Source organism: Crotalus tigris, unplaced genomic scaffold (assembly GCF_016545835.1).
Source record: "Crotalus tigris isolate CLP2741 ecotype Arizona unplaced genomic scaffold, ASM1654583v1 scf7180000019181.594810, whole genome shotgun sequence".
Classification (NCBI taxonomy): domain Eukaryota; kingdom Metazoa; phylum Chordata; class Lepidosauria; order Squamata; family Viperidae; genus Crotalus; species Crotalus tigris.
Genome location: NW_024097419.1, coordinates 294,694 through 305,931, shown reverse-complemented (window position 1 = coordinate 305,931; position 11,238 = coordinate 294,694). Strand labels below are relative to the sequence as shown.

General features: G+C 36.8%; 1 protein-coding gene across 2 annotated transcripts; it reads left to right on the top strand.

Annotated features, from left to right (window-relative positions):
• Window positions 1–3,849: 3,849 nt before the first annotated feature.
• Window positions 3,850–7,676, top strand: SELENOK (selenoprotein K). 2 transcript variants are annotated; one of them, XM_039360896.1, is made up of 4 exons: window positions 3,850–4,001; window positions 4,535–4,625; window positions 5,931–6,008; window positions 7,583–7,676. In XM_039360896.1, the coding sequence occupies exons 1-4, from the start codon at window positions 3,983–3,985 to the stop codon at window positions 7,674–7,676; spliced, it is 282 nt and encodes a 93-aa protein (XP_039216830.1). In that variant the 5' UTR covers window positions 3,850–3,982. The 2 variants fall into 2 exon arrangements, with proteins under 2 accessions (XP_039216830.1, XP_039216831.1); XM_039360897.1 differs by having other exon boundaries at window positions 7,583–7,667.
• The last annotated feature ends 3,562 nt before the right edge of the window (window positions 7,677–11,238 follow it).

Sequence of the window (11,238 nt, the reverse complement as noted above, 5' to 3'; positions counted from 1 at the left end):
GAGATACAATATATTTTAAAGGCTAATGAAACACTTCTCTCCCTGTTGAAATGAAAAGTAAAACAAGGAAAACCTAATTTCTTCTAATATTAATAACCTAGCAGCTTCCACTCTGTATTTTTTTCAGTCCAAAACAATTCTCCTCCCATCTTTATGCTAAATAAGACCCTGGGTCACCAAAAAAAATGACCCTTTCAAAGAAAATAAGTACCAATAAACTTTTAGAAACTTGTGGATGCTTATTTATGATTGTTTGCTCAATAAACATGAATAACCTTCTACTTTAACCTGTGAATATACACATTTAGCAACAAAAACAAGCACTAGATGTTATTTTTTTATTTTATTTTATGAAGAATGAATATTTATGATCACGTCTACATGCAACCAGTTGGGCATAGCGATTAAAGTACTGGACTAGAGGCCAGGAGATTGTGGGTTCTAGTTCCTTTGGCAGAAAAGCTGACTGGGTGACTTTGGGCTAGTCACTCTTTCTTAGCTCAGCCTACCACACAAGGGGTTGTTGTGGGAAAATAACAGGATGGAGCTTTATGTATAACACCCTGAGCTGCACAAAATGAAAGTGGGATATAAATCAAATAAATAAATAAAACCAATGGCTGGTTTTGTAAAGGGTTGTTGGTTTTAGCTTAGCGTGGAATAAAAACCAAGCCACATAAAAACCAAGTTATCAGTGGGTTTAGGCAACATCCAAAACTGCATCAACTATGAATACCTTAAACATAACATCTTTATGATAGTTAGAAGTCCCATAGGATCAGGCAGTAGGTATAATCTGAAACTGTACCATTATAACTGTTGGCATGGCAACAATTGTGATATATTCTGTTAGCAGTTCCCAGGCAATAGATTATATGCATATGTACCTTTCATTCAGGAAGATCAAAAAGCCCCTGAGATCAAGTGGAGTGAGAAAGAGAAATGAACAAACAAAAAATCTGGAAGGAAAAAGCATCAATGTCTTACATCTCAAACAGTAAGCAACAGTTCCAAGCATAAGAAGCTTTTCCTTGGCCTATTAGTGGGGAATGGCAGGAATTATCCTCTAATACAAGGTTGTCAAACTGCCGGCCCATGGGCCGGATGCATCATAGCAAAACCGCACCCACCCCATTGCCAGCAATGGCAAAAAAGTCGTTATACGTCGTGACACGTCACATGACGTTGCGAGTTTGACACCCCTGCTCTAATATATCTGAATGGCTGATAGCAGGGTTGATATAAAATAGAAAGTCTATCAGAAATTCTTCTATTATGTGCTCTTTTAGACTCAAACACAAGGGAGAAACATACATACATGCATTCAAATGTACAAACATACATGGATGTATGCAAACATACCCATCATGTTTTCCCCTTTGGGAGTAATGAAATGTAGACAAGAAATAAATAAAACATGTTAAAACTAAACCTTGTTAAGGCTATGGTTGTCACCAGGTATGATGACAGATATTATGCCTCATATTATGACTTTGATTAATTAAAACATTTACATAACATTTTTAATACTACTAAATTATTGGCCCCAGAGATGCCGTGTAGAACATTTTCTAAACTTGTTTAAAGTTTCAAACTTGTATAAAGTTTGCTTTTTAGGCGTTTGTTTTAAAAATGGAATAGCAAGGATTTCATCTCTTTTCCCAACCCTGCCCAACAATGTAACCAAATGTCTATGCAGATTTAGAGATGACTATGCTAATTGGAAACATACTTAGTAGCTTCAGAAAGTTTTCCATTTCAATAAAAAAACCCTCTACATCTCATAATATTCTAGGCATGTTCTAATTTATGCATAAGATGCCTCCCTTACAGACAAAATAAGGATAATGAAGTATGTTGCCATTACAGCACTGTGGTACCTTTCCAGTTGCCCAGATATCATTTTTCTGTTGTGACAATGTCCCAGTGAAAATCTTTATCATGTTTATCACTGATTGCACCTATATTTGGGGAAAGAATTCCAAGTATGAATGCAGAAAATGAATCTTGAGTGACATGCTGCACTTCATGGTTTTATATGTTGTAAGAAGTTTGTCAACCAGCTGAATGTAGTTTGGTACCAAAAAAATTCTCAATGGCATTCTTGAATAATTTCCAAACATTTTTTTCTGGCCCCACTTAGCTCTTCACACCTCTTGTCACTGATGACATATCTGATCTGTGGACCAATAAAAAGCCCTCCTTAATCTTGGCATCAGTTATTCTTAGAAATTTCTGTCTCAAAATAACAAAAATCTTCACCTTCCTTGTTCATCGCTTTCACATTTTTCATCTGCCGGCGTTTTATGCGAAGCAGAGGCAAAAAATATCTTTGTTGGGTCAGTAAGTGGTTCCTGTTTTCAATATAATGCAACTCTCTTGCAGGGCTGTCCCATTCGCATATGTAACAATTGTATCAGGTATATATACGTGCTCCATTCCAAGCATCAGAGCCACTACTTTTAGATCTCACAGATATTCCAGTTTTACTTGGTGTACTTATGTTTCAACAACAATCCCATGTTTGTGTATGCTTCTTTCATGTGCACAGCATAGCCAAAAGGGACTGAAGGGTATACAGGTAGTCCTCGACTTATGACCACAATTGAGCCCAAAATCTCTGTTGCTAAGTGAGACATTTGTTAAGTGGATTTTACCCATTTTATGACCTTTCTTGATACAGTTGTTAAGTGAAGCGCTGCAATTGTAAATTAGTAACATGGTTGTTAAGTGAATCTGACTTCCCCATTGCCCTCAAGTGTGTAAGGCTACACTTGGAATACTGCATCCAGCTTTGATTGCCACGATGTAAAAAAGAAGTTGAGACTCCAGAAAGAGTACAGAGAAGAGCAACAAAAATGATCAGGCTAAATCATATGAAGAATAGTTGCTGGAATTGGGTATATCTAGTTTAATGAAGAGGACGAGGGGTGACATGATAGCAATGTTCCAATAACTCAGGGGCTGCCGCAAAGAAAAGGGAGTCAAGCTATTTTCCATGGCACCTGAAGGCAGGACAAGAAGCAATGGATGGAAACTAACCAAAGAGAGAAGCAATTAGAACTAAGGAGAAATTTTCTGACAGTTAGAACAATTAATCAGCGGAACAACCTGCCTCCAGAAGTTGTGAATGCTCTAATACTGGAAGTTTTTAAGGAGAGATTGGCCAACCATTTATCTGAAATGGTATAGGGCTTCCTGCCTGAGCAGTGGGTTGGACTAGAAGACCTCCAAGATCCCTTCCAACTTTGTTATTCTGTTCTATTCATTTTGCTTGTCAGAAAGTTGCAAAAGGGGACCACATGACCCCGGGAGACTGCGGTCATCATAAATAAAAGTCAATTGCTAAGCATCTGAATTTTGATCATGTGACTGTGGGTTTGGGGCAACGGTTGCAAGTGTGAAAAAAGGGTCATAAGTCACTTTTTTCAGTGACGATGTAACTTTGAACAGTCACTAAATGAACTGTTGTGAGTCGAGGACTACCTATACACTGCCATTGTGTAAAAACAGATTTCAATATAATCTATCACATTCAACATATAATAGAATGAATTTCACGTTATCTTCACAATTAGCAGCCAAAGTCTATAAGGAACATCCAAAAGTTTTCTGGAAGCAAAATTTTTGTCGTCCGACCGATGTATTCCTTCGATCATGCCTTGAACAACATTTATTTATGTCAGGCAGAGATACAATATGTAGAATAAGCATTTTAAAGCGGGCATTCAAATCTCCTTTTCCTTACAAAGCAACATCCCTTCTGCATTTCTAGCTCTATACTCCTGAGACAAAAAAGATGAGGGGGTGGGAAAGGAAGCATCAAAGGGACAGTGACGCCACGGACCATCCCAGAGCTCTCAGCCAATGGAGTCTTCCCAGCGCTGACTTTCTCGGTGAAGGGGCGGAGCAAGAGAGAACACTCGGGGGTCGGTTCGGGGATTGTCGGGCGCTCTCGGGGCGGAGGCGAGGCGGCGTAGCGATGGTTTACATTTCGAACGGTGAGAACCGGAGATTTTTGACGGAGGGGGAAAGCCCGCAGCCCGGGGAGGGGGAACGTTCAGGTGTTTCCGCGTTCTGTTTCGCCTGGCTTTGATCCCGAGGGAGAGCGGGAGCGTAGCAAAGGCGCAACACAGCCTTGTGGGACAAGCTTAAAACTGGCCGCTCCTACCTGGGGTACCAAGTTGGGCTGGAGTCTACTCAGCAATACGCACTGAAAGAAACTCCCGTGGATCCGCTAGTGAAAAGATCACTCTTAAAGGGGGATCACTGTCTGCAGTATCCTGGCCTTTTTATTAAATGTCATCTTTCTCTCTCTCTCTCTCTCTCTCTCTCTCTCTCTCTCTCTTTTTTTTTTTTTATTGGTCGCTTCTGGAACTATAATTATTATCCTGAACAATGAAAGGAATGGGTGGGATTGGGTTTATAAACAAACTTTGGGTTAATAATATTGTATGATCAGCTCTTTTGTTACGGTATATGATTGGTTCCATTATTATTTCAAAATGGTCATAATTGTTGTTCTGGGTTGTAGGACAAGTTTTGGATAACCGAAGCCGGGCTCCATGGAGTTTGTCATCTGTAACTGACTTCTTCTGGGGAATAGCAGATTTCATAGTTATGTTGTAAGTGAAGTTTTCCCATCAAATTAAAAAACACAAATTACACAATTTCCCTTTGAGGTACTTCAAGCCTGAGTAGATTAGTATATATAATTGATGTATTTTACAGTTAAATTTATTTAGCAAAACATCTATGGAGTAGAAGGATCTCATTCGTATTGCTCTTCTTGTGGAGTTTTTGAATAAAATTGATGAAAACATATAATCAATGTCTTAAGAAAAAATGTAAAAGGAAATTAAACACAAGGCTGAATTTTCAGCAATAATTTCATAAGATTTATAGAGTAATTTAGATACATACAAATAAATACATAAGAGTTTCTCTATGCACAGAATTCCTTGTATAATAAGATTTTTTGGAAAAACTAACAATTTTTGGAGTATCCTTGAATATCAGGAGAAAGCTGAGCTAATAGTTGACCCTCAAACAGGATAGTGCTTGTAACAACTCTGAATCCATATTTAATTAAAAGACCAGATGGATTAAATAACTTTAAAATGAAATTTCTAACATTCCTAATTTCTAATATTCAAAAATGTTGGCTGTTCCTTAAAAGGTCGGGCTTCTGCCATTAGGCAACGTGAAAGTGCTTCTCAGCCTTGATGAGTGATGAGAAACAGCAGTGGAGACAAAGAATTGGGCAGTGTAGATTGGGTCTGCATTTCCTGACAGTGTTTTCTGATCCAGGTTCATATTTCCTCATGAACAACAAAGTGGAATTCAGCTACTGTTATAATCCGTTTATATATGGAATGTAATGGTAGTATTATCTTGTCCTCCACAGGCAGTGAAATGTCTAGTGCTGGTCTATGACCTATCAGTCTGCAATACCATTTAGGTGTATATTCTAAGTCTTTGGACATTTTAGCTATTCTTTTTCAATTCAGCAAATGAAGAAATGCATGAAGTAGTGAAACATTAAATAGTTCCATCCAGAAAGAGCTATAGGTTAACTAATGCTTGGTTCCACGAGTTGTATTATATATTGACTATTGTCCATTGTCACACAGTATTGGAAAATTGTGGTTTTATATAGGATAGCTTTGCGTTATAAAATTAATTTAGCTGATTGCGTCACATTTAATTGTCAGCTTATAAATTTTGTGTTTGGTTTTGAGGGTTCTGCTAACAATAACATTTTATTTTCAGTTCTATTTCAATCTATTTTTGTGTTTGGAAAATAAATTTAAAACAACCAGTTGCTTGATCTTTAGCACTTGGTTATTTTTAAAATGTTGCACACAGTTCTAGAAATACTGAATATTTCAGATCTTTCTTATTTCAATTAACAGAGATTTTCATTTTAGTTTTCAGAGCATTATTCACCCAGATTTGAGGAGAGGTTACACATCTTCCTCTTCTTCAAGATATGACGATGGAAGAGGGTACTGCTTTTTTTGCTTTAATTTAGATGACATACAGCAGGGGTGTCAAACTCAATTTCATTGAGGGCCGCATCAGCATTGCGGTTGCCCTCTGGGGGCCAGATAGGTGTGGCCAGGGTGGGTGCGGCCTATTGGGTGGGCGTGGATGGAGTGGGTGTGGCCTACTGAGTGGGCATGGACAGCTCTACATCGTTAGCGTCAAGGGGGCCTGTGGGGGCCTGGGTAGGAGTGGGACAGATCTGAGGGTCTCTGGCAGAAGGGGGTGGGACCGGGGCAAGTGCCAAGGCATGGTCCATTTCTTCATGCCTCACAAAGGGTGACACCTCCCCAGCATGTACCCGGGGGGGGGTCAACGCGGCAGGGGCTGGTTCCCCACTGTTTCTGGACAGCCTTATGGAGCTAAGACTGAATGCATTTCAGCATAGATGGCCACCACAAAATTGTCCATTGGCTCCTGGCCGGCCAGGGCCAAGGCAGCGGAGGCCGTTCCCTCACTGTTTCCAGGATGGCTTCGTGGGCCACATGAAACCACTTCGCGGGCCACATCCGGGCCCCAGGTCTTGTGTTTGACATGTCTGACATACAGTGTGAAAAATTGGAGTGCAATGGTTAAAAGTCATTGTGTTTTTCTGGAGTTTCTACATATTTATAAAGTTCTTCTGTAGTATCTCCAGTATAAATTCAGTTTCCACACTTAAGTATACTTGAGTTTGAGTGGAAAAATGATAAAAGATGCATTGTTACATTCATCAGATTATGTCTTTTAAGATGCAGAGCTAAATTCATGAAAGACCAGGCTACACAATTTTGTTTGCTTGCTTCCTCCTGCCAGGAGAATTTTAACTCTGTTCATGGATTGTTTGTCATCATAAGTTTATAGGAAGTCCTCATATAACTTTCGACCTCTCCAGAGTTGCTTATAAGCAAGTTCTGGAATTTTGACAGATGCACATACTCCCATGATCACGTGTTCAATTTTGGATGTTTGGCAGTTGGCTGCATTTATGGCCCTTTTGATCATATAACTATGATTTTTGCTGCTTTTTGCCATTTTCTGGTATTTACTTCCTGTTTCAGCAAAAAATGCCCATTGAAGAAAACTGTTGCATTAACTTAATGACCATGGCAAAAAAGATTATAAAATTGCGTTGGTCAAGTGATGACTTACTTAATGACTGCCACAATTTAAGACCATAACGACAGAAGAGAATATTTGTAGTTCAGGGATCTTGGTGTTCTCTGAGCTTATTTTTTCAGGCTTGATTATGGTTGTAAGTCACTACCCTGTACTTAATTCTGATTTTTGAAATTTATTTTCTAATGAATTAGTTATAAATCATGAGTTATTTGGGTTTATTCCGTTTTGGAAAAGAAATCTCTGTTCTTGTCTAATTCAAAATATGTTACAGATGGGGTTATCCAAATATAATCATACATGTTAACAGGTGAATAGTACAAATGACTATATACTTTGTTCACATTAAATCAGTTTTCAATCTACATTACTGTGATGCCCAAATGTGGCCACAGAAGTGAGAATTACTGCTTTTTAAATTGATCTTTGTTTCTCTTAGACCTCCAGGATTTCCTCGTCGTAGAATGGGTCGAATAACCCACTTTGGAGGTCCAAGTCCCCCACCAATGGCTGGGGGCGGATGAGGAAGGTAGCCCATCTTTTTCTTCTTAAGATGCTTTGCCCAAAAGTCACATTGAATTCAACTCAGAAAAATCATAATACTTAATGTTACTAGAAAAATCTTGCAGGATTTTAAATACTTATAGACCAAGTGGATGAGCTTTTCTGTTTCATTTTTATCCTTATTCAAAAATGTATATTATATAAAATCAGATTTGAGATTAGGAAAAGTGGGAATGGATCTATCTTATATGTATAATAGCCTATGTTTCCTAGTATAGGTAGTCCTTGTTTAGCGACTGTCTCATATAGTGGCCATTCGTAGTTATCATGGTGATAAAAAGTAACTTTGCAACCAATCCTTGAATTTGTCTTCTTCACGGATCTGTAAAGCAAAGAAAAGCTGAAGTAAGATCATGAGCAGAGTTGCAGTTTCACTTAACAACTGCTTTGCTTAATAGTGGTCCCAATAGTGGTCACTAAACAAGGACTACCTTCAATAAAATAAATTGACAAAGAATTGTTTGGTACTCCCTTTCATTCTCCAACCATCCCCTGCTGCAGTTTCCCGATTTGGGCCACTCTAAATTATATACTTTTGAGAATATGTAGAAATATACCGCAGGTACACTGGCAAGCACTGAGTGCTATGATGTTCACCGAATTATATATTAGCCTTGTTAGAAAAAGACAGTATTTCGGATGTACTTAAAGCTCTTCAGTAAACAACACTGTTCTAAAATGAAGGTTAATCTTTAATCCTGTTTTAAATTGCTATCATGCAATGTTTATCTGTGACGATCAAAGAAACATCAATTTAGTTTTAAATGAACTTGCATTTGAGCAACAGTTTGATGAGAGAATGTAATGTACGCACTTTTCTTTTTTTAGAATTGTAAAGATTAGTTATATAGATAAAAACTAATACACATTACAAAAAGTAAAAGAAAAAGAAAAAAATAGAAACTACAGAGAAAAAAAAAGGAAAAATAGAAAAGAGCAAAAATATAGCAAAGAAAAAGAAATAGAAAAGAAAGTAACTTCCGCTTTTGTCACAAGCATAAATATTTTTTTACCTATCATTTTCTCTAAAAAATACAACAAACTATCTTCATTCTACATCTCATCTTTTATCTATAAACAGAACTTTGTCATTCAATCCTGGTCAGCAGAAAGTCTATTAATAGAAATAACATCTGTAAAAGCCCATTAAGAGTTACCAGAAATAACAATGTTTAATTGTTATTAATGTTTAATCCTAATCCAGTCAATTTATTTAGACAACAAGCTACTTTTTAAAAAAATCTCTCATATCAATTTACATTTGAGCAACTGTTTTATGGGAAGGAGGGCAAAGAGAATCTTATATCAGAACCATTTATTAGACTTCTTCCATTATGGAAATTTTTAGTATTCTATTACAGTAGCATAGCTAATCACGTTGAATACCCTAATACTCAGTTGTATGTCAAATAACATTGGAGATACAATTTAAGTATATTTCAGTTAGCACTAATATTCTACTTAGAAGTGTGTAAGATCAATGTGATTGTTTATCTCCTTTGAAAGTTTACGATCATAAATCATATCTGAAAGACTTTCAAAATAGATTTATCAGAAAGGATGTAGAATGTGTACTTCTATATAAAGTAAAGTAAGTTTAAAATGGCTTTTTCAGGTTCTGGAAATATTTTATTAGATAACAGCTACCAGTAACTATGAAAAAAACAACAACAAGTACTTTAATCAATTTGTCTTTTCTTTCTCCATAGGTAAATGCCTGCGTTAAGAAGCAGGCATAAGACTACATATTTGCACAACTAGAAGAACCTGATCAAGAATGCAGCAAAGGGGTCTGAAGATTGCAAATGTGTTGTCTAAGTGATTTGACTGCTCTGTGAATCCACAGAACAATGAAGTTGTACTGGGAATTCCATTTTCTAGGATCCAGTGTAACTGAAGTGCAGTTCTATTAAATTAAACGCACCTGTTTACTATCTGTTTTAAGCCTTTTGTATAGCTGATGGGATATTTTGTGGTAGTTGTAAAGTTATGGAAATATATGACTTTGCAAAATATTGAGTTGGAATCATTTAATTGTTATAAATATATTTTAGAATTGAAAAATTATGCACATGGAGACTTAAAGAAGGATAATCTCAGAATATGTATGTTAAGATCAGGAAGAAACTATACAAGCTTGAACTACTTCTAACATTCCCCCCCCCCATATACCTTAAAATGCTTTTGATGAGATTATTACAAATTCAAATTATTTTTTTTAATCTAATTTAATCCGCCCCAGCCACCACCACTCCTCCAGGTATCTCGGTTATTTTTTTTAAGGGAAATAGTGTCTTGTGTTTTGAACACTAATTGATTATGGCTTAAAGTCAGCAAACCATCTATGGACATCTAGCTATTTCAGAACTATAATTCCCATTGTTTTTCCCCATAAACTACACCCATTATCTGTGTTCCTTGTAGTTTATGATCTGTTTCATTTTGACCTCTCAATTGCCATGTTAAATCCCAAATGTAAAAGCTGACCTTACTACAATTTATGTATACAAATTTATAAATAAAAATACATTTATCATGCTCGTTAAATCCTCACATTAAATCCCAGTAACTCTACTTATTTGCAAAACCTAATGCTATCCAAGAGTTTTTGACTCCAACTCAGTTCCCCTTAAGTGTCGTTCCGTTTATGTATGGGAGTCAAAGTCCAGTTCATCTATAAACACCATTATATGGGTGAAGGTCTAAAGGGTTTTCTGGGACAATTTAATTCAATTTCATGCTGGAATCTCCCTTCTAAAAAAATTATTTCTTAAGTAAGTTTCTTTAACAGAGTAGTATATTCTGAGATTTTTCTGTATTTTTCTGCCAGCTTCTGTATATTGCTCTTTTTTATACTGAATATTGTACATGACTGAGTGTTTGGAAGTTGATTGGATATATAGAAAAGGATGCTGCTGGCAAGTGATGGAATATAGTAGTATTGCATAATGATTACCTATATTTAAAAGTGATATAAGCCTGATTTTAAAAGGGACCATTAAAGGGGCTGGATAAAACATTTAAAGAGTACTTTGCAAAATATAGTAGCAAAAATAAGACTGGTGCCCCCTGCCACTGAAGTGCTGAAGTCGTAGGTACAGTACATCCTTGAGATAGCTGTTCCAAAGATTGTCTCTGGCTGTTTGCACATGTGGGTGAAGGTACAGCTGTGCCAGCAGTCCCAATGGAAATGTCTGCATACGAATACAGTACACAGCTGGTCAACCACGAAAGCAACCTACCAGGCTTTCCAAAGGAGACAGCTGTTTTTTCTGCTTTAAGAAATGAGCTTTGCTATGTTAGTGCATTTGTAAAACATTTCTTTCATATGTGTTGTACAGCCTTAGGAAACTTTAATAAATTTCAACAAAGATCTTATAATTTTTCTCTTCTCTTTTAAATATGATGATAGAGGTAAGGGTATAGATGCCATTCTTTCAGGAATTCTTTGGTTTTTTTTTTTCCTGTGGCATTAAAAAGTGAAGCAGGGAACCTGGTAGGTGTGATGGGCATTTTAGCAATAAGAGAGAT

What these genes read in the sequence shown, in the direction of transcription:
- SELENOK (XM_039360897.1), top strand. An exon ending in GCAGATTTCATAGTTATGTT is followed by an intron (nt 4,626 to 5,930) that starts GTAAGTGAAGTT and finishes TTTTCATTTTAG; the next exon opens with TTTTCAGAGCATTATTCACC. An exon ending in AGATATGACGATGGAAGAGG is followed by an intron (nt 6,009 to 7,582) that starts GTACTGCTTTTT and finishes TGTTTCTCTTAG; the next exon opens with ACCTCCAGGATTTCCTCGTC.